At 38.6% G+C, this 24,941-nt stretch overlaps 7 protein-coding genes across 29 annotated transcripts in view; 3 read left to right on the top strand and 4 right to left on the bottom strand.

The window, feature by feature from the left end:
- The window catches only part of LOC107224966 (Down syndrome cell adhesion molecule-like protein Dscam2), a 75,187-nt gene extending 63,036 nt beyond the window's left edge, over positions 1 to 12,151 (bottom strand). For 8 of the 14 annotated variants that reach the window (XM_046735231.1, XM_046735240.1, XM_046735232.1 and 5 more), the window contains exons 1-2: positions 6,723 to 7,148; positions 4,963 to 5,071 (exon numbers count right to left, since the gene is read on the bottom strand). In XM_046735231.1, coding sequence (XP_046591187.1) covers positions 4,963 to 5,038 — 76 coding nt within the window. In that variant the 5' untranslated portion in view covers positions 5,039 to 5,071; positions 6,723 to 7,148. Of the gene's footprint in view, positions 1 to 4,962; positions 5,072 to 6,722; positions 11,466 to 11,847 lie in introns of those variants that run through there. The other 6 variants (XM_046735235.1, XM_046735234.1, XM_046735233.1 and 3 more) reach the window with 4 other exon arrangements.
- A 40-nt stretch (positions 12,152 to 12,191) lies between these two features.
- LOC107224242 (5'-AMP-activated protein kinase subunit beta-1) lies at positions 12,192 to 14,971 on the top strand. Of its 6 annotated transcripts, none has more exons than XM_046735248.1 (5): positions 12,192 to 12,281; positions 12,907 to 13,117; positions 13,504 to 13,779; positions 14,051 to 14,281; positions 14,380 to 14,971. In XM_046735248.1, exons 2-5 carry the CDS (start codon positions 12,923 to 12,925, stop codon positions 14,524 to 14,526), a joined length of 849 nt encoding a protein of 282 aa, XP_046591204.1. In that variant the 5' UTR covers positions 12,192 to 12,281; positions 12,907 to 12,922; the 3' UTR covers positions 14,527 to 14,971. The 6 variants fall into 6 exon arrangements, with proteins under 6 accessions (XP_046591204.1, XP_015519708.1, XP_015519707.1 ...); XM_015664222.2 differs by lacking the exon at positions 12,192 to 12,281 and adding an exon at positions 12,288 to 12,474; XM_015664221.2 differs by lacking the exon at positions 12,192 to 12,281 and adding an exon at positions 12,288 to 12,547.
- On the bottom strand, positions 14,636 to 18,596 carry LOC107224238 (pancreatic triacylglycerol lipase-like). Of its 5 annotated transcripts, XM_046735246.1 has the most exons (7): positions 17,639 to 17,825; positions 17,376 to 17,552; positions 16,564 to 16,750; positions 16,286 to 16,434; positions 15,862 to 16,038; positions 15,514 to 15,789; positions 14,636 to 15,439 (listed from the first exon to the last, which is right to left on the bottom strand). In XM_046735246.1, exons 3-7 carry the CDS (start codon positions 16,668 to 16,670, stop codon positions 15,201 to 15,203), a joined length of 948 nt encoding a protein of 315 aa, XP_046591202.1. In that variant the 5' UTR covers positions 16,671 to 16,750; positions 17,376 to 17,552; positions 17,639 to 17,825; the 3' UTR covers positions 14,636 to 15,200. The 5 variants fall into 5 exon arrangements, with proteins under 5 accessions (XP_046591202.1, XP_046591200.1, XP_046591201.1 ...); XM_046735244.1 differs by lacking the exons at positions 17,376 to 17,552; positions 17,639 to 17,825 and adding an exon at positions 18,421 to 18,596; XM_046735245.1 differs by lacking the exon at positions 17,376 to 17,552.
- A 324-nt stretch (positions 18,597 to 18,920) lies between these two features.
- LOC107224243 (histone H4) lies at positions 18,921 to 19,290 on the bottom strand. Its single transcript, XM_015664223.2, has one exon. The coding sequence runs from the start codon at positions 19,252 to 19,254 to the stop codon at positions 18,943 to 18,945; it is 312 nt and encodes a 103-aa protein (XP_015519709.1). The 5' UTR covers positions 19,255 to 19,290; the 3' UTR covers positions 18,921 to 18,942.
- Positions 19,291 to 19,455: 165 nt separating this feature from the next.
- On the top strand, positions 19,456 to 19,983 carry LOC107224240 (histone H3). Its single transcript, XM_015664219.2, has one exon. It carries the CDS (start codon positions 19,515 to 19,517, stop codon positions 19,923 to 19,925), a length of 411 nt encoding a protein of 136 aa, XP_015519705.1. The 5' UTR covers positions 19,456 to 19,514; the 3' UTR covers positions 19,926 to 19,983.
- A 3,223-nt stretch (positions 19,984 to 23,206) lies between these two features.
- Positions 23,207 to 23,682, bottom strand: LOC107224237 (histone H2A). The gene has a single exon (XM_015664216.2). The coding sequence runs from the start codon at positions 23,625 to 23,627 to the stop codon at positions 23,253 to 23,255; it is 375 nt and encodes a 124-aa protein (XP_015519702.1). The 5' UTR covers positions 23,628 to 23,682; the 3' UTR covers positions 23,207 to 23,252.
- Positions 23,683 to 23,865: 183 nt separating this feature from the next.
- On the top strand, positions 23,866 to 24,706 carry LOC107224236 (histone H2B). Its single transcript, XM_015664215.2, has one exon. The coding sequence runs from the start codon at positions 23,913 to 23,915 to the stop codon at positions 24,282 to 24,284; it is 372 nt and encodes a 123-aa protein (XP_015519701.1). The 5' UTR covers positions 23,866 to 23,912; the 3' UTR covers positions 24,285 to 24,706.
- The last annotated feature ends 235 nt before the right edge of the window (positions 24,707 to 24,941 follow it).

Below are 24,941 nucleotides of genomic sequence, written 5' to 3'. Positions count from 1 at the left end.
ATTTGATTTTATACGTGATTTTATTCGCAGGAAAGTCTTTTCGCTAAGAAAATAATTTCAGGAATCAATCGTGATTATGATCACTTTTTCAACGTGGAGTTGAATTAAAAAGAGGTGAGAAAAAAAAATTCAATATATGTTTATAATTATTCGGTGATGAAGTCATGATAATACAGACAAAAAAACAACATCACTTTACATGTATTATACCGTTGTGTGACCACACGTGTGCAATTTTTTCTATTTTTTTTTGCTCTCTTCAACGAGTTTGTAAACTTTTTTCTGTACATACGGATAGATTGGAGGTGTTGAATATTCGAAATAGTTATTCGTTATTTTCCCGGACCGATTAGACCTAAGTACATATGAGGCATTCCACCCCAAACTGAAGTACGTCTAATACTCACCAACAGCGATTTTTTATATTTTTAAGTACGGTGTACAGTGTACAAAAATAACATCTTTCATCGAGTTGTAGATTTTTTGGATCACGGGTCACGTTTTTATTCCTCCCAAAAACATTTTCCTTAAAAATAAAAATAAAAAACCGCCGATAGCGGAAGTTAGGCGTAGATCGGTTTGGGCTCGAATGCCTCATATACTAAACAGGAATTCGATCCTGTCCAATTCGAAGATTCGACCAAAGAACCGTCACCTAAACCGTATAATGCCTCTCTTATTTTCACAACTCGTCAAGCGAATATCCGAAGCTGTCCAAACAAAGGATCACGGTAGAGAGAATAACTGTGGTAGGAAAAAAGAAGAGATTACTACTCCTCGACTTGCTGCAGGGTCGCGGCAAGTATTTACGTATATGTGCCTTAGGTGGATGAGGGTGGCGTTCCGAATTGAGCGACGACGCCGTTTCAAGCGCATGCCATGGATGTGCCGGAGTGCTGCAGGAATCGCGTCCTTATAACTGTTAACTCCGGAACTTCCGGGCTAGGACGAGCAGCGCCGGGAGCAGCCTGCATGGCGAACGCTGCTCGAAGACGGGCGGCTGCACATGTGTCCCATGAATCGTGTACTTCCGACAGGAACTTACGGGTCGGGAGCAATTCGAGGTTCGTTGAAATAACAAGCCGAGAACCAAAAATTGATTTTCGACCATTATTACAGAGGAAAGGGTGCGAAGCTCTCACGTAATTTTACTAGCGCGTATATTAGGGTGTTTAAGAAAAAAACAATTTACAATTTTCCACCGTGGTAACCCCTAAAAAGTTTGTTCGGGTTAAAGGAAAGATTCTGTGCAAAGGTGAGCGTTTTACTTTACGTGGAAGATCACGCTCAGTAGATCTTTCACTTTTTTACACATTTTTTTGAATAAGCAAATAAACACGTTGTAGCACTTCGATTATTATTTCTTTCCTGGCATTTATGATCAACCCAAAGATCACGATCCGTAACATAAATTAAAAGTTCGTATTAAATGATAACTATTTTATGAGATTGAATTAATAATGAAAAAGTCGTCAGATACGCTTCCCAAACATTAACTGGAGTCTTAATTGTAAACGTAAATTGCTATTATATTGGTGTAAGCAATAAAAAAAAATTTATTCATTATACTTTATGGATTTAAAAAAATTGATCAAAGTGAACAATCAACTGCGTGCGATCTGGCACATAACATAAAACGCTCATCTTTTGAGGGAACCTTTCTTTCAACGTAAACAAACTTTTTCGGGGATGCCATGGTGGCAAATCGCAAATTATTTTTTTCTGAAACACCCTAATATACATGCTAGTATAATTATGGGAGCGCTTGCGCCCTTTCCTCTAATGCTAATGAGATGCCACATTGAACATCATTGTGCTCGACTTTGTTCGAAAATACAAGAGAGACAAAAAACTTCATGGCGAACTCTTTTGATTTTTGCCAATATTTTTAGGAACTTTAAAAAACGTTACGATCAATTTTTTCCCAAGTTATATATCAACATATTTTTGCAAGACAAAAATATCACGACTATCTAGTACCAATTGGTCGATGAAACAACGCGTTCAAAAGATACAACTAAAAATCCAAGTCAGCCTCATCCTTTATCGAGGAAATAATGCTGTACAAAGGAACGGAAGACGAATAATTTATGTAAAAATAATTAAGTGTCTCACAAAGTACCGTTCGGTGAGCCTGATTAATTAGTACCCAACACCGCAGAATCAGAGAAGATGAAGCAGAATTAATTCCCATTCCTTTCAGAAATATAAAAGACACCGAATTAAGAATTGATCGAACGCCATGACGTAAAGTGAAATGGTATCTTTCGAAAGCTGTAATATTTTCGGCGAATCGCCGCTACGTGGCGGTAAGGGATAAAAATAATAATGAAATTAATTAGTGGTATAATAACGACGTCACCGAGGCCCTTGACGAATCAATGTTTCCTCGTTGTCATGGAGTTAGTCATCTATATACCTTATACTTGCAGCCCTATTTCTCCCCCTCGGCATAATATAAAGGCTTGGAAGAGTCAGAATTTGTATACGTAAATGTATGCATGATGCATAATAATAATAATAAATGTGAATCACGAAATTAACTTTTTTTGGATTCATGTGGTACGATTGTATCGCCGAAAAATGATAAAATTCAAAGTCCAATTTCACCGTCACTGCAGTCTGCAGTATGAAAAAACAAGTCAAAGACACCGAATCTTTTGCAATCGAAATGGAACGGTGGAATTACAAACAGTCTCTGCATGCAGCTGGGCCCGTTACATATTCATAAATGACAATTGTAGCCTAAATCTCGACTATAATGACGGCCTCGGAATAAATTCGTCGTATGAAACGTGATTGGCATCGTCATGAGAATTGTTATAGGTGTAAGTAGATGATAGGATGTTCAATAAAAGTTCCGCCTTTGTACCGGTACGTCATATTCTATTAAGATAACACGGATGAAAATTCTCTAGGCTTGATTCTGACTTGCACTAGTTGAGCAGTTTTAACGAAATTGAAGTTAATAACGTTATCGTAACTAAACATCGGGAAAATATCACTATTTTCATAATTTTACAATGATTTTCAAGCAACTAAGATTTCGCAACTAAGATTTCGCAACTAAGATTTCGCAACATGATTGTGTTTTGTTTTATCATACGATCTACTGAATTTTAAACAATTCCAAAATTGCGAAATGACAGTTTTTTATCAACACGATTCATTAAGATAACGTTACTAACTTCAATATGATGTAGTTTAGGCAGGAGCGGATAGATTACAAACCGCAACGTTCACGTGTGTGTTTCACAGTTTAACTAATTGCACCACGGATGAGCGATTGTCATTAATCTGTTGCGACTGTCTCTGACGACTAGCGTGTCACACGTGTAATAAACGCACAATATCGCATGTAAAAGCCGTAGTTAGAGGTGCCAGCTATCTTTTTCATGGCCTAATTATACGGTAAAAGAGAAACTTTTGGTGAGTTTTCGTGAAAAGCGAATAACAAAAAGCAAAAGCGTCTCTTTCTGAAATTTTTACCGCAACAGGAGCTTTCGTTTCATGCTTATTTTTGTTGTTAAAAAAATCGTTTATTTAGGCCGTGTATACACGACATTCGTTTAGCTGACTCGTTCATTATCTTTCTTTGTTTCGGCACGAGATACAAAAGTTCACCGTACATGTGTATAATTATGACAAATGTGCTAGAAACGGTCAATTCCCATTCAATCTGCAATCCCTCTCGCCTTTATCACGTAGGAGAGAAACACGTCAAGGTTACAGAGACGCGGTTTCTCAATGTTCTATACACCTACTATATGCATAAATATGAAGTCATCGTAAAACCACTGCTAGTATAATACGTACGTATTTGATACATGCATAGTTGGAAAAAGATACTTGAAATTGTTTTTACGGTCAAGCATGATACGATGAAGTCGTTGCAGGGTAAGATAAAACTTTAACTGCAGTATATCATTCATGAAAGACCTCACTGTGACTTCTTTGCAGTTTCATACATGTATGTAAATATGCTCGAGGAATATCGAGCCGATTCTCGTCGTTCATTATCACTTATGATAGACATAATACAACAACACGCGTGAACTTGTAACGCCCGGCGCCTAAAGTTCTTCGGAGACTTTCTACTGCTTTAATTACTGTAATGTATCGTTGTATAGACGGAAGGTGTAGAGGAGCCACACTGCCTGTTATACCGTGAAGATCTTTATTCGTCTGAACCTTGAATAGAAAGAAGAGTTCGAGTGCGCAGCCTATATAGCCCGGAACAATAAACGCGTGGAATTTGATTGGTGCGTTCTATATTTAGCATTAGGAAGAAGAAGTTCCTCGACCCGGTTCAACGGTGTTAATTTTTCTCGTACATTATACATTCCCGTGTGTGCTTAGGCACAACAAAACCAGCCACCAAGGTACCTCACACGTGCACTGATAGATAAGCAGCGATTATGTAGAAGAGATTCATTCCTCCTCGGGAAAGAAACATCCGCGTACCGAAAATGTATCAGGTTCCTAATAAGTATTTAATGCTCGAGTTTAAACGAGCCTTGGAAAAATGCGTCGGATGTAGGAGTCTCGGGTTTCTTTTTATACCACGGCATGTTCGGCGATCTGGACAAGAGACGTACGGTCGTTCTCATCGAGGGATTTGACCCCCGTATTCTCACCTTGAGTCGCTGCGAAAAATCTCAAGCGCTATACCGTAGCTGTAGGTATTAGAAGACAGAGCGATGTATTCGTCAATAGGCGTTTTATCGACTCCATGCACGTTCGCATCATTTCGTGGTAAGCAAGTTCTCACCGAACCCTGCCTGCAGGAACCTCGCCGTGGGAGTGAAAACAGCTTCTTGGATTTCATATATAACATAACGGTTGAATCACGTCTGTGATGAGCAAATTCCAAATTTTGTACGGGTTTCGGAATCATCTCGTTTCAAACTTTGCACTACTGTTCGATACCAGAAATTTAACAGATATATTTTGCCAACTTACCATTCGTAAACGCCATCATCGCTGTTATTAGCAGGGCTAACGGGGCCCTGCGCCCGCCAGGCGGATCACACCACATCCTGAAGAGAACGTTGAACAGGATCAACACCACCTGATCGCACATAATTAAACAAGTACCTATCAGCACCAGTACGATTTTCAACCTGCGAGTAGTTATACATATTATCTGATTTTAAATTTCAACTCATTTTTGACAAGTGATAAATATTGCGAGGAATACCCATTACGCTCAGCGCAGTTTTGTACCTGAAATACAATTTCGCTCGGGGAACATCCTTTTGTCTATGGTTTACTCTCGAGGCTTAAAAATCTCTATATCTATATATAACACAGACCATCGACGTCTGGTCGAACGTGAAAAGGCCGCATCTGCGTTTTCATTTAAGACTTGCCCCTGGCGCCCCTTCCCGCCCTTCGCCGCCCATCCAGCAGAGTGAAAATGAATCCTATATACGCGGATACGGGTATACCCATACAGACATTGAAAGATGGGCAGGATGGACAGATGCGTGAAGAGCGCGAGGGTGAGATGCAGTTCTCGCATTGGCGTGTGAGCGGAGGTCTGATAGACCCGCTTGCCTCGGAATCGAGAGCAAAGTTGTAATCATTATCATGATGCATTGATGCTTGGTCCGTCGCACCGCCGCACCGCCGAGTTCATCCTGGAAATTATTATTGCGGATCGCGTCAGCCGCGCACTTCGGCCTCTCTGACTCTGGTAGAAGTTGGACGATCGCGTGCAGCGCAGAACGCGCGCCAACGGTTGGCGAATAATTTCAATTTCGTTTTCCATTTCAACTCCCAGCTTTCGGCTTCGTGCATGCACGTGTGCGGTTGATTACAATCGGCAGAAAATACTAACGCGAGCCTCGGCTCGGGCTAGAGGCAGGGTTTATTGATCGCGTGCGCCGCTGCGCCGAACGCACCCCTTGCCAAGGCGTTCCGCCCTCAAAGTCTAGATCCAAGAGCGACGCCTCGCTTCACTTCGCCTCGCCCTCGTTTCGTCTCGTCTTCTCTTCTCTTGTCTCTCGTCTCGTCTCGTCCCGATTCGGTGCTACATTTATGACTCATATCCTGCTTTAAAAAATCACTTCTTTCAGAGGAAGATACGGCAATTATATCCCTCCCCCGCTCGGCTTTGCAACGGACAGCGAGCACAAACGCTTCCATAGCTTGTTTATATATCACGTAAAATGAGTGTCAATGACGCTCGATAAACTGGTCGAAGAAACGCAATTTACAGCTGGGATTATTTGTCATAAAAGATACCAACTCTACTAGATTTACTCCGAAGATTTAGAATTGCTGGAATAGCTCCGGTAGCTACATGAAGTTATAACGACCCGGCTGAGGTCGGACCTCCACACTTAATCACGTTGTGAATTAATTGATCAACAGGAAATAACTGATTTTACTGTAATTCAATTTAACTGAAAGAATTTGAGAAAAAATGAACCTACGCGAATGTCTGCCACAAAGAGTTCAGACATGATATTTATAGATATTGGAGATGCGTTTGCCTTCGAAGAGAAAAAATCGTAAGACATATGTAATATCAAAATGAAAACCTGCATGGATATTCCTGGCAATAATTCCTTGTCGATTATCTTTTGTCTTTATTTGTTTCTTTCATTAAATTCTTCTCAACTTTTTTGTATCTATATTTCTACGAAACTTGACAACGACACGCTACGAGTTATCACAAGAGATTCACATAAATTTACATATAAACACCAACGCACCTCTTTAATCAAATTGGCAAGTTTGATCACGATCGGTATTTGTGATGCACCTGGAAATGACACTTGAGACACGATAAGCAATCGGTGCTAATCCCACGCACGAAACGATCCGTCCGCTAGCTCAGCGGCGAGTAACGTCGCTTTCAGATTTCAAGCCGCTCGGCCCTGGACCCGTATGGAGAATGCGCAGTTGCCCTAAATCGATCTTTCGCGCAGTTACGTCACGCCGCTCTGTCCGATGTCGTTGAATTCCACGATACGCTGTCTAGGACGTTCAAGAATTGATGCTGGTTCACTGACACTCGGTGATGATGGAATCTATACATATACTTCCAATTGGTTCGAAACATCGTTTAGAAGTACATATTAAAAAACGGAAATAAATATTATGCAAGGGGAAAAAAGACGTTCATTCAATTCCAGAATTATTCCGGCATCTAATTTATAGTCACTGGGACTCAAGGTACCGTCTTTTAGTCATACTTGAAGCCGGATTTTATAACCTAAAAGGAACAGGGTTTGCACAATTGCACCATGGCGAAAAATATTGCCATACCATTATCGATCCATAAATATAACTGAAAAGTTATTCATTTATTTGCATCAATTGAATCGGTTTTGAAAATTAAATCAAATTGAAAAAGTAAGGTTACATATCAAGTTGGAAAATATCAAACACATATGTTAAAAATAAACGAACTTATTTATCAGCTATCAAACCAAGCGTATATTAAAATGATACTAAATTAAATGTCTCCAATTACTAAATTAAATGTAGATTACAATATAAACACGTGACGTTATTGGTTCTTAATCTCTTCTATCTGGTACATGATGAGGATTCAAGAAGAGGATATTTAAATAAGGTTAAACTTCGTCACATTGATGTAATACATTTTTGAGGAACCAAATTCTTGCAGTTTTGAACTTATTTAGTAAAATTAACTCCTTGAAAGTCATTGTAAAGTTGCAAAATAGTGACCAGTTTCCACTGTGTATTTTTAAATTTACGTTGATGCAGCATTTCTTCAAAGCAGTATTAACATTTGACATCACAATTCTAAGTTTTTAAAGGTCAATAGTTACAAAATTTAGAATTTATGACACCACTGACACACTACTATGAAATTACATATCAAAAAATCAGAAAAATAATCAACTCCTATGGTATTGATCGCCTTTTGAAATCATATTTTACACTCAAATCGATTTCCCAAAACATCTCAAAGCACATACTCATGATAATATCAGGTCGCATGGAGATGGATCTCTTAGTGCATATATGTATAGATTATATATTTCTCAATCATGATTATTCGGATGATGACCTTGCGCCAGCGCTTTATCTAGTTCTTGCAACTTAATCCTGGCAGATTTAGCCCATTTCAACGATGGCTGAGCAAAAACATTTCCAGTTTTCAAACTTTCATGCTCAAATATAGAAGGATTTTTCTCAATTTGAAGCGCAGCAAACTTCGAACAAAGAGACAAGTTTCTACGAATATTCATATAAATGAAATCACCAGGGGAGAATATTCTCGCCCATTTCCATGAGTACTGCTTTTTGCCTTGCTGGAAAGATGTATCCAAGAATTTCATCAGAATTTTGCTGCTTTTAGTATCCCTTTTATTCTCAGGTATCAATGAAAGCAATTGTCTCTCCTCAACATTACTGTAAATTTTCTTAACACCTTGGAACATCTGCAATAGTCCCATTCCGTTTTCTTCCAGAATGTTAAGACATCCTTCCTCTAAAATTCGTCTGGTACGTTGAGCTGATTTTTCATCTTTATTTGAGGATTTTATGTATTGAATCATTAATAAATACATAACATTAACAGCCTTTGCCCTGGTAGGAGAATCATGTGACACAGTGGCTGATACCAATTCCATGCACTTTGGCGAAGGTGCTACAATAGCAACTGTGAGCCCAACCTTAGGAAACAAACTATGAAAAGTTTTTGTCACATAGTTAGGAAAACACTTTCCTATTTGTGAATCCTTCTTAACCATTAATCGCATTAGTATCAGAGCACAAAAGCCGAAAACGGTTCTGAGTCTTTCACTGGCCACTTTATATTCAAAGTTATAGTCTGCAGTCTTAAGGGTCTCCTTATCAGCTGCATTTAAACGGAGTAAATGTTGTTTTATCCAATTATGGAAAGAGAGAACAGCTGCTTTGTCTTTAGGACCAAGACGATGAACAGTGGGTTCTTTAAGTACAATCTTCCCAGTCTCCACAGCTGGCGGGGTCTTTGCTTTTTCAACTGCCAAATCAAGCACATCTTGAAGTAGTAATTTATTTGTTTTTCCAACTGGAATCAACAGTAGAACGTTTCTGATTACAGTAAGAATTTCTTTTGGTCTAATACTCTCTGTCGTAAACCAAAAATTTGCAAAGTTCACCAAGTGTCCTCTGACATCGCTCTCTGGAATTTTTAACCAAACACACCGTCTCTGCCCTTTAGTCATACAGATTTCGTCTGACCATTTAAACTCTATTTCCAGTTCTTCCGGCAAGTCTACCGTTTCCTCTTCTGACATTTCAAATGTAGATTTTGAACCAGCAGACATGGTTTAACAAGTAGACACTCGAGATATGAACACAAAATGAAAGAAGCTGTGGCGATTATACTGACGAACTTGTAAAGACAGCTAAACAAGTAGAAAAAAGGCGTGCGGACAGGTGATTCCCTGACTAACGTTTGGCGCGATTTTACAAGCATTCGAATATATATGATTCACTACTCTACCCCCAGTCCGAAACATATACCTGTAATTTGTACATTTTGTTCACATTTTTCCACCAGATGTCTCGCCGACAGAAGTCGATAAGAAAGAACGTATAGTATATACATCACGTGAGGAAGCAACGCAAACGCCAACATACAGTACCCAGCAGCGTCTCGATCATACGATAGTTAATCTGGATTTACAAAAAGTATTAACCAATCGCAACAGTATTACAGAAGAATCGGCCAATACGATCATCGATCTGGGAGACTACGAAGGAGACGGTCAGTTTCCATACAGTTTCCTAACTCCTAGTGGATATTGCATTATCGACTGCAAGCATTGTCGGCAGTTCTCTTTCTTATCTTACGCTTCCAAAACCTCGGTTGGGTTTATCCTTAGTCTACATGTTAGTTTAAAAACGGTTATTTAGATTTACTGTACTCCAGATTAGTTCAGTGGCTCCTGCAAAGGAAGCAGCCTTGTTTATTAAATTAGAGATGTGAAGTTAATTATTTCTCTGGCAATTTTTTTTACAATGGCAGTATCACAAAGGGTTAAAATTTACAAATATCATAGAGTAGCACCAATATTATTTAAAATAGTAAATTTTACATATCAAGAACAGATAGACTGTTTCGAACCTTGCAATTTCTGGAATTTTTGTAAAAGTTGGATGTCCTAATTTGTCTTTTTATAAAATTTGGTTTGTCATTAAACAAACAAAATGTTTGATAACAGACTTGGTCGAAAGTTCTCTATATAGAGATATATTCATCAATTTCAGTACATTTGATTTTGAATTTGTTCTGCTTTCAATGAGTTGATGATCATGCTACCTCAAGTTTGCGAATATTGATTATTTAGTTTTATCAACTTTCTAGTAGCGTATTTTGCCCACTTGACCGATGAACTGGCGTAAGGGTTATCAGTTTTCAGATCTTTATGTTGAAATATACCAGGTCTTTTCTTGATGAGTAATGATGCAAGCTTAGAACAAAAAGATTGATTCTCACGAATGTTCAAATGACGAAAAATATCTTCAAACAATATTCTCGCCCATTTCCACGAGTACTGAGGTTTCTCTTGCTGCATGTAGATATCCAAAAAATTAATCAGCCGCTCGTAACTCTCCGTATCCTTTTCACTGTTGGCGATAAATGAAAGCAATTGTTTTTCCTCAATATTTTTGTATAGTAACTTGACATCAAGAAACATGGTCACTAATCCAATTCCATTGCCTTCCATGAATTTAAGACACCCATTCTGAAGAATTTGTTTAGCAAATAGAGCAGATTCAGATTCACCACCTTCAATCATAGTTTTTGTGTACTCAAATATTAATAAATGAAATAGATTACGAGCCTTATTCTTGCGATTCTTATTCAGAGCATCTGACGCCAATTTTAAGCAATTTGCCGAAGGTGCGACTAAAGCAACAGTGAGGTTGATGTCGGGAAACAAGCAATCAAATATTTTCCAAGCTTTATAGGGAAAGTATTCTTTGACGTGCGACTCTTTCCTGACTATCAGTTGCATCAGTATTAGAGCAAAGAATCCAAGTACAGTCCTGAGCTTGTAACTGGCAGAACTATGCATATCGTTATCAGTGGCTTTTAAAAGAATTAAATTCTCTTTCAGCCAGTTGTGAAAAGCAAAAACATTGGCTTTGACGTCACAATCAAGATCATCCACAACAGGATCTTTAATTACGTGTTTGTCAGCCTCAACGGCCGTAGGAATCTGTGCTGTTTCGATCGCTGAATCGAACACATTTTTGAGCAGTAATTCATTACATGTGCCAAGTGGAAACATGAGAAGTACATTTCTGATAATAATGTTAATTTCTTCTGGTTCAATCTTGTCATCTGAGAACCAAAGATTTACAAATCTTACCAAGTGTCCTTCAATATCATTTTCTGGAATTTCTTTCCATACACACAAACTCAACGCCTCGGAGATACAAAATTCATCAGTCCACCCAACCACTGGATCTGGGAACCAACTATTCTAAAAAAAAAAAGGAGAAAACATCGTTATCTTAGTGCAACGCATAAACCGATGTTGTTGAGTTAAATAATACATTGAATAAAGATCCTTGGAGGTATTTGATTGCATGGATTCTTTCTTTCTTTTCCAGAATTTTTCTGCTGTTATTCAAATTACCTCATTACCGGTGTCCAATAATGAAAAAAAAAAAAACACAAGAATTCACATTATAAGCCAATGAGCAAGTCAGTGAACACAGAACACTGTGTTGACCTCGGCCACGGTCTGTGACCTAGGCTAACCATGCTTTTCTACACACTTCAAAATGATCCACATGTCTTGTCGTCTTCAACAATTCTTTGGTCGATGTATCTTTTCAGACCCATAAGATTGCGCAACTTACATATTCCGCAACGATGGCTTCGATATCAGTATGGTTCTTGAATATTTTCCAAAGATCGTCATCAGAACCAGCCTTGCGCAGTTCAGCTTTCGAAAAATCGTCCATGGTTTCAACGACTCTGATCACGGTCTTCAATCATGCAGGCAATTGTCGGCATAAAATTAGTTTTGTTCACAAAATTACGGATGATCCGATTTTGAAGGCTATGTCAACTGGGGGCGAAATCCCAGCGCCGATGGTGATTTTTGACAAAATTTTTTACCAGTAAGCGACCGACCCCCTCCCAAAGACTGTTAAGCACTGCTAATAATAAATGTTCTCGGGAGTTCACTCATCCTTCTCACGACTAAGATGTGAATAGTTCCAAAATATTCTGCCAGATGACCTAGACGTCTAGTTTCCTGCAAACAGAGATGGCTCTCTACTTATTTACGGCAAGTAGATAGACGTTAAAGAAAAAGGCAATTGCCTGAATTCACAATTTTAAAGTTTCATACTGACGCAAAACCTTATGAAACAGAACTTTTCTACAAACTGCAAAATGACGGTAGAAGTGTTGAATGTTTCGAAGCAAATTACAACGACGTCAGTCGAGGTAACCAATCAGGCGCCATTGGTCTGATCGAGGTAACCTCATCACCAAGTATATCAATCTTGCTCAAGGGCTGCTTTTTTGTCACGCAACAGCTGATATCCTCAAGTAATTAAAACCTAATTTTGGTAATTTTTGCTGCTGTAACGTTTATTCTACCTGTGATAAAATAAAATAGAATAAAATAAAAAAACTAAAGCATGTATCAAGTTCGATGAAATTTTGTTAGCCGAGACGCTATTATCTAAGGTATGTAATGAATAAGCAGATAACGATTTCGTTGGTAAACAAACGTGACAAATTTTCATATCGTTAGAAACTACATCCATCTCGATGTTATGATTAATTCTTCGTAATTCCTTGATTGCTAATGACATCATTGTACTTTTAGGTCTTTTAGCCAACCTAAACAGTTAGCTTATGTACTAATTAGATATTCCATGAATCTGAATTAACCTTTTATCTAGGGATCAAAGCTCAAGGATGGGTAACGCAGGCAGCCATGTTCCTGGACATCATAGTAGTAGCGTAGTACGAGAAAGTCATCACAGACATGGCAAGGATCATCCACCTTCCTCCCCTGGAAAAGATGGACAAGCTTTTATTTTTGACAAAAAGCCAAGTCAAAAGCTAGTCTTTCAATCGTCTCACGACGAGGAAGAGCCTTATTACACAAAGGTGTGATTAATAATTTTATCATTTGACAAATAGTTACTTGAAAACTACACTTATTACTGCGCACGGATCTTTGATTTTGATTAAATTTTATGATTATGAACAGCTTTTTTTGAATATGATAGTTATGAACTTTAATAACAAAGTAAAACTCAAATAGATTCCACTTTCACGGCCTCACCTCAGTGTGAAATTCCTTCTAGCAAATTAACTACGTTTATTCTGCTTCTATGTAATACTTGCTTTTCAGTCTGTAAAAGAATATAAAATTAGTATTTCTTTGTGTCCTGACCAAACATAAAACTCAACAAGTTGAATAAAGATACACATGCCATGTATAATCGTGATACCAATTTGGTATGGGCACTGAACCGCTAAGTATTGAACAGGCTGGTCCAGGAGATGGGGACAACTTTGGACCTGGGCGTCCTCGTTCAAATACAGTATCTGAGGGAACCAAAGTTTCCGATAGCAAAGTATTACCGACTGTGTTCAAATGGGAAGGAGGTGGTAAACAAGTATATATCAGTGGTACTTTCACGGAATGGAAAACATTACCAATGGTTAAAAGCCACGGAGATTTTGTGACGATCATCGATTTGCCCGAGGGTGAACATCAATACAAATTCTATGTAGATGGGGAATGGAGACATGATCCAGGATTGGTGAGTTGGAAGACAAATCAATTTTAATATCAATATATATCAAGAGCTGATAGTTGGAATAAAAATTACTACTTTCATAACACGAAGGCTACAAATTATCCTCATCTAAGGCCAGTTTGTCGATGGAATAGATATTAGGAGAGTTGTTTGGAAACAGCTGTGAATTGATTTCTATGTATTGACTCTTCCTAATATTGCAAAATAGCCTTGTTGATATTATATAATACCTGTTTCATTCTTGTGTTCTATTCTGTTAATTTAAAAATTACAGAAAATCGTTGACAACGGTTTGGGATCAAAGAATAACCTTGTCTCAGTGAAACAATCAGATTTCGAGGTCTTCCAAGCGCTGGCAAAAGACAGCGAAGGAATAATTAGCAGTGCTCAGACAGAATACAGTCAAGAGATTCCGCCAAATAAGCCTTGGGAAAAAGTTGCTGGCCCTCCAGTCTTGCCACCACACTTATTGCAAGTTATTTTGAACAAGGACACTCCCATGTCTGTCAGTATTAACATCTAGCCTTTAATACGCATAAAATTTTAGTAAGTTTTCTTTTTTCACTTACGCATATTTATTCGTTCCTAAATTATACCTTTCAGTGTGAACCAACGCTTCTACCTGAGCCAAACCACGTTATGTTGAATCACCTTTATGCCTTGAGCATCAAAGACAGTGTGATGGTTCTTTCGGCCACCCATCGTTATCGCAAAAAATACGTTACAACTCTACTCTACAAGCCTATATAATATTTCTTTTCTTTCTCATTCCTCTGTAAAAAAGTTGCTATAGTTTCGTTTCATTAAAGTATGTTAGTTTCTGTCAAGAAATACTTACAAAAGATTTTTCGCTTACATGTCAAATAACAGAACATTAGTGATTGTCTATAACGACATTTGATTAAAGTGATTACCCTCGATCCTCTTTAGCTTGTAATATATTGTACCTTACGTATCTGTTGAGTATTGTAACTATTATTTATTAAAATCAAAAGTTTCTCGAATTGTTCACGTCGATAATGTAATCCGTAAGTCGATCTTGTGAATTTTGTGAATTAATATTGAAGCATGAAAAATGGTGCATTCGTTTATTGTACAGTAATGTAAGAATATTGTGGGAAATGTATCGACTATTGATAAACAAAAAAGAAACGCGAGAGAAAAATAATAATAAAAAATTATAAGAAAACGTTAATTTACATAGTGACGAAGTTTTCATTATAAATTTTCTCTGATCACCTTATAGTTTAGCGATATTTATTGATTACAATCACATTACACACGCGCATGAAATTTCCAGCAAAAAAATGCATTACGTGAAATAGGTATAACATTTAAAACGATGCATTTGTTACTGTGTTACATGTTATACTCCGTCCAGACTAGACAAGCATTAGTTTTGGGATGCTTCGCGCAACTATGGATCAAACTTCATTTTGAGTGACTTCCGCAGCATAACCATAAGGCTTCTCGTGTCTAGTTTGCAAAAAGTAAGAGCCATTCGTAGAAGGATCGGTGTGAGCTCCCATGTACGCGACATCAGAATCAGAGCATTTTTTCCCCATGTAATGGTCCCAGTCGGAACATCTTGTGGCCGGAAACCCGTTTTTTATAATTATACTCTCGATAAAATATTCGTAAGATCTTCCGTGGCTGCAGGCCTCTGAAATCCATAATTTTTACATCGTCAGTTTTATTCCGGAAATTTTCCATCTAAATCACTACTAATTGCCTCACCCAACAGCTCTGGAATGCAGCAACATCCGGGCTGCACCGCAGTTCCTCCATTTGGATAGAAGTCTGCATGACCTAAGGGCTGGAAGTAGCCCAAAACTCCACCGCAGGAATGAATGATGTCAACAAACTTAGCGTCAGACGGGTCCAATCGAGTTTCTAAAGTTGAGAATATGTGAATACCCGGTAATGCGGGATCCAATCCTGTTATACGACCGAGAAGACCAGAAGTTGTTTGATGTCCTGTGTTTCCGGCAACGTGCGCTCCCAGGGAATGTCCTTACATTTGTCAATATTTCATCAACGCCCAAAATCTTAAATTGCTTGAAATTTTTCACACCGTCAACTTACCAATGAAATGAACGTCCTCTGTTTTCATCCCAGTCGCGTGAACTAAGAAGTCAATAAACGTGGCCGCGTCTTTTCCCACTCTTCCGGTGTTCGCCATCGGTCCTAGATAAAACGTGCTAGCAGCCAGGGGCTCCCAATCAACCAGGAAGACGTTGTACTCACCCTGAGCCAACCACGCTTTAGAAATTATGTCCAAATATTATGTTAGAAATCTACCAGTGATTATATTAATGAAAATAGTTCTTATAGCTTTTCTGTAATTCTGTCTTGTCGTTTAGCAAACACTGGAAAGCGGACATAAAAGATGAGAGTAATTTAGGGAATGGAACACCAAATGGAAGATGAAAATGTTGAAATGTGGCCAATTTGCGACACCAGTCTCAAAAGGAAATGTTTTGGTGGGAAAAAAGTGTATATAACTTACCGTCTTTCATATCTCGAAAACCAGCACTAAACGCACTAGATTTCCAACCATGAGTGATGAACTTTGTTGGACGCGACGGAGAAAATCCTGACTTGTTTAACGCTTCCTTGTCATTTATTTTAATTTTCGTACCGTTTTTGGGACCCTCTCTGAAAATGATGATATTACGTATTTCAGATATTTCGTATTAAACCTGTACTGGTCTATTGCTTTCGGTTCAAAAGTAAAAATTCTCCAGATCACTGCTGTGCGACTCTATCTCATTGCTTCTCGAATACCGTGTATGCAGGAAGTAGGTAATTCGATCTTCGTCGAAAAAACCACGAGTCTCTGGCACATATCCCTTTAGAACGGCAACTTGTGGTTGACCATTTCCATCTGGCATGAAGATCCAATCATCTCCGTATCCATCATATTTTTTGCGAAGTTCCTTGATCGCTGAATTTGGCAAGGATGCGAAATATCCTGGGACAACAAGAAGCAGAATGATTGATGATGTGAACAGACCTTTCATTTGCATTTCCGTAAGCTTCTTTGAATAAAAAACTACGTTGCGAATTTCTTCGACATATACTGCACAGCAAAATAATACAAATCTATGACACTGTGCGGGGCGTTTTAAATTATAAATGCTGTGGTTTGAGTTACACGGCGTGTATTTAAGGCGATCGCGAGTACCTTCGGACAAACGTGTCCTTATAAATCTTCGTAGTATCAAAAAGGCAAGGTTTACCTTTTGGCGTGTCCCACTTATTTGGTATTCTATCTAAAATTCTTATCATAAATGCGGATATACTGTCAAGTAGTTACCGAGTAATGCTTCAACGGTTGTAAATTATACCTACTGTCACAGATTGGTGCCTTAACGCGTACTATGGTCAAACCTGATGTGCGCATATCATTTACACCGTAATTTTTCACTAGGGCTACTTATAAGTTATACAGGTGATACGATTTAATTAACACACTGTACCGAATGATTAACATTTCCTACTGCAACAAGTTTAACCGGGAAAATAATGAGAAACAGAATATGCAGTATCTAGTAAAATACTGAATGAAGATTTAACTTAAATGTGCTAATACTTACTTGTAACAATTATCTCTTTCCTTTTAATTTGACCAGTAGGTTTCTAATCAAGTAACATTTAGCTTTCAATACGATGTTTTCACTTTCACAAAAATAATACTCCATGGTAAAATGTCTTCAGGATAATTAACCCGGTGGATTAATTGCCGGGATGCTTCGTTACCTCACAGTAGAGAACTTCGTCGAAACAGAACGAACATATGCGACTTGTGACTGAACTGTTGGCCGTTGCTAATAAATTTTGGTGGAATTATGCACTTTACTTTCCGAGTCCGGCATTTATTTGAATTCATAATGCAGCGCCACGTAGCGTCTATCATCAGGCCGTGCGGCGCTATCTGCATCATATGCACTTTTATCGTATACGCCACTGTTGTTCCTTCCTGGTACGTGGCAATGCAACACTAGTCTTATTTACGTATACATATAGTTCTTATACATATACATATATGCGTATCTCATATGCATACGTATATCGATGTATGTAAACTTTGTTTCGCTTCCTCAAGCAGTTCAAAATGGTGGAAAATCCCAACGTGCACAAAACAATTAACTTTTTGGCGAACGTGTTCCTCTAAAAAATTTTACGCAATATCTTATCATAGGTGAATTAAGTATTTCTCATTGAGAAAAGGGCATGAGAAACTCGATCGGACTGGTCAGGTAGGCACGGACGGACTGTAGAAGCCTGCACAATACAGGTTTAGTACACGGCTCCACTTTTTTTTCTCAATCGATTCGTTCTGGATATAACGAATTCTACGTCCCTGGAGGGTTTCTAGCCTTGATTTGGCTGAGTTTGTAAATAACTAACACGTCTCTGATAAATTTAATAAATCTAATTCAACGTATTATTTATTGCACCTACTCAATAAATCTAATTGAGTGTATTATTTATTACAGCTATTCAATTGCACAGTACAATTGAATATGTATTCCGGTCAGCGAATTAATGGGTTCAAGACAATCTAGTGTTTTCCTGTAACCGAGCACCATAATTCGTCACAAATGAAATACCATTTAAATTCGTTGGGTAATGCCTTACCGTGTACGTACATATACGTCCTTATGTGTGTACGGTGCATGAGAACGGCACTGTAGTGTGAGGACTTGTTTGGCAGCAACAGCCGGCATGCCACGAAAGATCTGGAACTTTCATATCTAAATACTCGGCATGTGTCGATTATACTTACACACCTGCAAGAGCAATGCAAACTGAATTTGCGGAATTAAAATAACTGGCCATCTCTGCCAGTGTTTGTCCATAATTTCATTCATTTATTATCGTATACTATTCAATATTTGCACTCCATTAGGATATATGTATGGTATAATAATATTCCGCTATACTATCGGAACGGTCAAACGGTTACGTTCACAATTTGAATCCGAATAGTACGAATAGTGTCTGTTACACGATGAAGTCAGTTACATATTGACAAGTACATCATAAAATGTATTTTAATAATACTATTTGCATTTTCGTACGAAATTCATTTGCTTTAAAAATTTTCGTGGCCCTGAAAAGGGCCGGTTGTGGTGCCGACGCGGGCAAGCGCTTGTAGATTTAACCTCCAAATCCGTAAAGAGTGCGACCTTGTCGTTTCAGAGCGTATACAACGTCCATCGCGGTCACAGTTTTCCTCTTGGCGTGCTCGGTGTAAGTCACAGCATCACGAATGACGTTCTCAAGAAACACCTTTAGGACACCACGAGTCTCTTCATAGATCAGCCCGGAGATTCTTTTCACTCCACCACGGCGGGCCAGACGACGAATAGCGGGCTTGGTTATTCCCTGGATGTTATCACGAAGCACCTTCCTGTGCCGCTTCGCTCCTCCTTTTCCCAATCCCTTTCCTCCCTTTCCTCGACCAGTCATCTTAAAACCTTGTATAGACTTATTAACGTCGGAGAGTCTATGCACGAATGCTGTCTAGGGCCAGGCACAGCCGATATATATACCTTTCAGACCGGTTCCCCCACTCTGCGGCACGGACCAATCAACGGTCCCGCTGCGGTTCGCCTTGGGGTTATATACTTCGGGTGGGGCTCGCAGCTGTTACTATCGTATAGAGTTCATTTGACCACGGACCTACGACGCTAAAGTAACTTCGGTTCAAGCTACTAACTAACTTAGATATGGCACGTACGAAGCAAACTGCCCGCAAATCGACCGGTGGCAAAGCTCCGCGGAAACAGTTGGCCACAAAAGCAGCAAGGAAAAGTGCCCCGGCCACAGGTGGAGTAAAGAAGCCTCATCGTTACCGTCCTGGAACTGTTGCTCTTCGTGAAATTCGTAGATACCAGAAGAGCACGGAACTTTTAATTCGCAAGCTTCCATTCCAGCGGTTGGTACGTGAAATTGCCCAAGATTTCAAGACTGACCTTCGGTTCCAGAGTTCTGCAGTTATGGCTCTTCAGGAAGCTAGCGAGGCTTACTTGGTTGGACTATTTGAGGACACGAATCTGTGCGCTATTCACGCCAAACGTGTCACTATCATGCCCAAGGACATACAGTTGGCACGTCGCATTCGTGGCGAGCGAGCGTAATTGATTCACGAGACATACGTCGAGAGAAAAACCAACCGGCCCTTATCAGGGCCACCAATTTTAGTCGAAGCAAAGAACTGATCCAAACACGCATTTTTACCTTACATATGATTTTACGATTCGTAGTTTATCGTGTTGTGAAACTACCTTTGAAAATTCACCCTTCGAGTATCCTAGTGATTTTATCAATACATCACATGTATTAAGTCCGGATTTTGTCTTCTGTATTAAATCTATGCTAGCAAATTGCAAAACTGAAGGAATACAATATTAGATATGGTATGGAAACAATTATTTACTCGAAAGCACACCGTTTCATTTGATCTCACGTTACATTTTCTATACATAGAATGCTCTTTACTCTTAGATGATTAGATTTTCCAAACAAACCAATACAGTATGCCAAAGACAGGAATCAAAAAATTAGCATCGCTAGGAAAATTTCCAATTCATCAGACAAATGTACCTAAAATAGTTGAATTATGTATACTCCCGAGATTTCCACTTGCAATTTTGCAACGTTAAAGATACTCTTCAGTAAATAAATAATACACAGCGAAATGAAAATTAGTATTGATAACTTTGCCAGTGTTAGAGATTTGAAACATAAATTTTAGTATGAAAATTCTGAATGTTTACGAAAAAAAATCTAATGAGCTTACACAAATGCATATGCCGTCCAAAGCAGTAATACGTATGAATACCGTTTGTATCGAAATTTCGCGAAGTAAAAAACAAAAAAAAAAACAAAAAATCAATTTTATTTGTGCTAATGGCACTGAACACGAATAAAATAATTTTCCGACTTTGTAGTAAAATAAATCTGAGAAAACTCGAATAAAACAAACCAAAGGGTACGACAGATGTTCGTGGCCAAGTTTAAGACAATTTATACGAATACGGTCAGTAAGTGAAATGAACAAAAGACCCCATTAAAATTTGATCACATCAATAACGGCAGTTTTATCATATCAAACGTTATGATCATGAAACCTTGTTGATACCTTTGCTTGTGTTATTCAAATTTACTCGGCTTGTTCTGACAATATTTTAGGAATGTTATTTTGTTCATTTTCACTATCGTTGATGCAAAGAACAAAACGAGATTTTTCCAACGGTTTTCCCTACGTGCTACATGCTCTGTCATAATCTCGTCAAGATGTATGAAACCCATTGCAAAATTTCACACACATATGACGGAAAAGCAGAAAATAATTATTTAAATATAAAAATTTTAACTTACTACGTTTTTAAAACGGACTAAAAAATACAAAATAATTTCCCCTGGCCCCACACAGATTTAAAACGAAAAATGTGGTGCGCATCCAATAGATAGTTAATGCACAAATAGTTCACCCCGGTCACTAAAAATTTTATTGCGTTGTAAACGATACGAATTGTTTGAATTTTCTCAACGGCAGCTACTTTCTGCCCTCGTTACAATTATCTAATACATGCACCCTACTTTTTTCGTGTTAAATCTGTATGGGGCTAGAACAAATTGTCTCATACTTTTTAATTTGTTTTAAAAACGTGATAAATTAAATATTTTATCTTGATTTAAATAATTATCCTTTACTCTTGACGCAGACGATACGGCCCATACATCCTTTATACATCAGATATTCACTGGTAGCGGCAAATATTGCTGTGGAAAAATTTCACTGGATTCTTGAGCCAGCTGTATACGCAAGCCAGGTGGTTGGATACCCTTCGCTAACCATTGTAACTGCTCGAGGGGACGCAGTCTACCTGGCCAAAAAAATGTTGGGACGCCACGCCGCGTTCCGGATTAGGCTCACCTGGCGTATCGCTGTTACGGTTACAGCTTAAGGACTAGAAATCGAATTTCAAACTACGCTTAGTCCGATGTTTATCCATATACTGTAAGAAAAATAATGGAGAAGTTATTGCGACGCAAACGACCAGTCATATATCTTGTTCTGAACAAGCTTGATTCACAAGTATTGACCATTCGCTGCAGTCCGACGCAACGTAAACCATACAAATGCCCAATACCTGTTGCAGAAAAAAAATAAACCAGACAAATTCTTATAGTATGAATTTGAGGAGTACATATTCTCTTGATTTGAAATGTAGGTATGAGTGAAATATTCCTACTGGAGCGCCAGTAATAATTTTGTTGGCGATACGTATCGTGCCATATACTGTGAATCGACCTTTATTCTCGCCAATTTTTAAACCGCCATTTGACCTTTTCTTCGTCCTGTTGTACAGGGTGTAAAAAAATTATGTGTCATCGTTTTACCAGAGGATTTTCCATGTTGAGATCAGCACAGATCCTGAAAAAAATCGTCGCCACAAAATTGATCTTCATTTTGATGATAAAGGTCACGTAGAGTTAAAAAATTTTATGATCCTATAAGATTCTACTTGTGAGAGGAACAAGTCTCTAAGAAACGATGAATCGTGAGAACTTCGTTCTTGTAGAAAACAATCTTCGAACTGTATAAAAAAAAAAAACAGATATTAGGATAAATTACAAATCGATATTCTACCGAATTGATTATTCAGTGAATTCTCGTATCTGTCAGTTCGATAAACGAATTTCAGTCGCTGATCCAGGAATTATGACCCAACTGATGAAAAAGAGTTTCTAAGACTTGATAAAAAAAAGAAACATAGAAACTCGATGAATATCAGCATCTACATCGCTGACGAGCACGAGTATTCAAACGATGTTGACATTTTTCAAATTTTGTATTTTTTGGAAATGGCTATCCATGTGGAGTTTCTTAAAAAAATACGTATCGGACATTTATGTACATTGCTTCGTTACTGAGCTGTAAAATTCAGAAATAGATCACTTATTTTTTCATGTTAATCAAATGTTTCATTGCGCTCAGGAACGCTAAACATTAATATTAAGTGCTCGTATTGTAGCAGGCGTTTATTTTCTCTTCTGACAACTATTAAACATGCAACTTTGAAAAAGAAAACGATTGATTTGTAATCAATCTATTGCACATGTATGTATATTTCTCGGCATTCCGTAGTTCTGGACGTTGAAATTGACAGTATACATATGTACTGAATGAAAATATTTTCGACGAAGACATTTAATCTTGAGCTGAATTGATTTCTATTGAAATAGGACTTTCCTGCATTAATAGGAATAGTTAGCCATCAACAACAAAATCAATAATTTTATATGGAGGCGAATACGTGTATTAAAGAAATTCAAAAAATTGCGGAAAAACTGAATGCTCCGTAACGTGCCAGATAGAATATTCGTTTGTTTGCTATATCCGAATAATTTGGTGGCCCTGAAAAGGGCCGGTTGTTTACGTTGACAGCATCGTTGCTTTACGCCTTCTTTTCGGTTTTCTTAGGTAACAGCACTGCTTGTATGTTGGGCAAGACGCCACCTTGAGCGATCGTTACTCCAGACAGCAGTTTGTTCAACTCTTCATCATTGCGTATGGCCAACTGCAAATGACGAGGAATAATCCTAGTCTTCTTATTGTCACGAGCAGCATTTCCAGCCAACTCCAATACTTCGGCAGCCAGATATTCCATCACAGCAGCCAAATAGACTGGAGCTCCAGCACCAACGCGCTCGGCGTAATTTCCTTTGCGCAACAATCGATGAATTCGTCCAACTGGGAATTGAAGTCCGGCTCTACTAGAGCGAGACTTTGCCTTTCCCTTTACTTTACCGCCCTTGCCGCGTCCAGACATTATGTCGCTGTGATTCGGGTGATTACGGTCGAACTGATACGAACTGCACACTGCAGCTGACAAGTCGTGAGTGCCGAGTTTAGCTTTAGCTAAGCTTATATACTCTTGGCGCTCCGAGCCGCGGGCCAATGAGAGTGCGGCACCGCTCGCCGCGCTCCCTGATTGGGCCGGCCAGCGAGGCGTAGAGCGTAATAAATACGCAGGGAGACGCTTGACCGAGTACAGTCATCATTTGAGACCCAACGGTTACAAATCAGAACATACGCAGTAGAAGCTTGTTGAACCATGGCACCGAAGACTAGTGGCAAGGCGGCCAAAAAAGCTGGAAAGGCCCAGAAAAACATCTCGAAAGGCGACAAGAAAAAAAAGAAGAAGAGGAAGGAGAGCTATGCCATTTACATCTACAAAGTGCTGAAGCAAGTCCACCCTGACACTGGAATTTCCAGCAAGGCAATGAGCATCATGAACAGCTTTGTTAATGACATCTTCGAGCGTATTGCTGCAGAGGCATCTCGACTCGCTCATTACAACAAGCGGTCCACCATCACTTCTCGGGAAATTCAGACAGCAGTTCGGCTTTTGCTACCGGGTGAATTGGCGAAGCACGCTGTGAGTGAGGGCACCAAAGCCGTCACCAAATATACTAGTTCCAAGTGAGCTCGTCAGCGACATGATACAAACAACGGCCCTTTTCAGGGCCACCACAAAAATCTTTGCAAAATGTTCGACAATCGAAACATACCTCGTAAATAAGCTACTGAATCCATTTGTTATAAGTTTTATTGGGCGTATTGAATTATGCTTAGGTTATAAATATTAAATAGGTATTACAAACGACCCATCCTTTTCACATGCGTCATTCTCTAACGTCAATAAAGTTAATCCTTCGGGATAGCGTTCGTAGCTTCAATACAGTTTATAATACTAGCATTGCGACGAACTCCATAATCAAGAAAATTTAAAGTACTCGAAAAATACGCTCTTTCTATGTTGAACTCTGATGTTGTCCTTTATGATTATGAAAGAAATAATGCTGCAACCATGCTACAAAAGAATGATGAAATATTATTTGAAGTAAAGCATTTTTGAACATCAATTCTATTAGCTCCTTATTTATATTAAATGTTGGTATAGCTACCTTTTTTTTTTACTAAACGCGACGATTTCTGTTACATTCATTTTCCATTTGCGGAAATGACTCGTGATTTATTCGACATGTTGCATATGACTTCTAATTTATTGCTCTAGGAGGTGTGGTATCATCTCATAATAGTACTAGTTGCGTTTCGTCTAATGCTGAGATGTCATTTATGT

The sequence above is a fragment of the Neodiprion lecontei genome, chromosome 3 (genome assembly GCF_021901455.1).
Source record: "Neodiprion lecontei isolate iyNeoLeco1 chromosome 3, iyNeoLeco1.1, whole genome shotgun sequence".
Classification (NCBI taxonomy): domain Eukaryota; kingdom Metazoa; phylum Arthropoda; class Insecta; order Hymenoptera; family Diprionidae; genus Neodiprion; species Neodiprion lecontei.
This window is presented reverse-complemented; position numbering and strand designations above follow the sequence as displayed.

What these genes read in the sequence shown, in the direction of transcription:
- LOC107224237 (XM_015664216.2), bottom strand. Translation starts at nt 23,627, where the DNA reads ATGTCTGGACGCGGCAAGGGCGGTAAAGTAAAGGGAAAGGCAAAGTCT.
- LOC107224242 (XM_046735248.1), top strand. Translation starts at nt 12,923, where the DNA reads ATGGGTAACGCAGGCAGCCATGTTCCTGGACATCATAGTAGTAGCGTA. An exon ending in AAGAGCCTTATTACACAAAG is followed by an intron (nt 13,118 to 13,503) that starts GTGTGATTAATA and finishes AGTATTGAACAG; the next exon opens with GCTGGTCCAGGAGATGGGGA. An exon ending in ACAAGGACACTCCCATGTCT is followed by an intron (nt 14,282 to 14,379) that starts GTCAGTATTAAC and finishes TATACCTTTCAG; the next exon opens with TGTGAACCAACGCTTCTACC.
- LOC107224243 (XM_015664223.2), bottom strand. Translation starts at nt 19,254, where the DNA reads ATGACTGGTCGAGGAAAGGGAGGAAAGGGATTGGGAAAAGGAGGAGCG.
- LOC107224240 (XM_015664219.2), top strand. Translation starts at nt 19,515, where the DNA reads ATGGCACGTACGAAGCAAACTGCCCGCAAATCGACCGGTGGCAAAGCT.
- LOC107224236 (XM_015664215.2), top strand. Translation starts at nt 23,913, where the DNA reads ATGGCACCGAAGACTAGTGGCAAGGCGGCCAAAAAAGCTGGAAAGGCC.
- LOC107224238 (XM_015664217.2), bottom strand. Translation starts at nt 16,805, where the DNA reads ATGCAAATGAAAGGTCTGTTCACATCATCAATCATTCTGCTTCTTGTT. An exon ending in ACCTACTTCCTGCATACACG is followed by an intron (nt 16,435 to 16,563) that starts GTATTCGAGAAG and finishes CATCATTTTCAG; the next exon opens with AGAGGGTCCCAAAAACGGTA. An exon ending in CTGCATTCCAGAGCTGTTGG is followed by an intron (nt 15,440 to 15,513) that starts GTGAGGCAATTA and finishes TATGGATTTCAG; the next exon opens with AGGCCTGCAGCCACGGAAGA.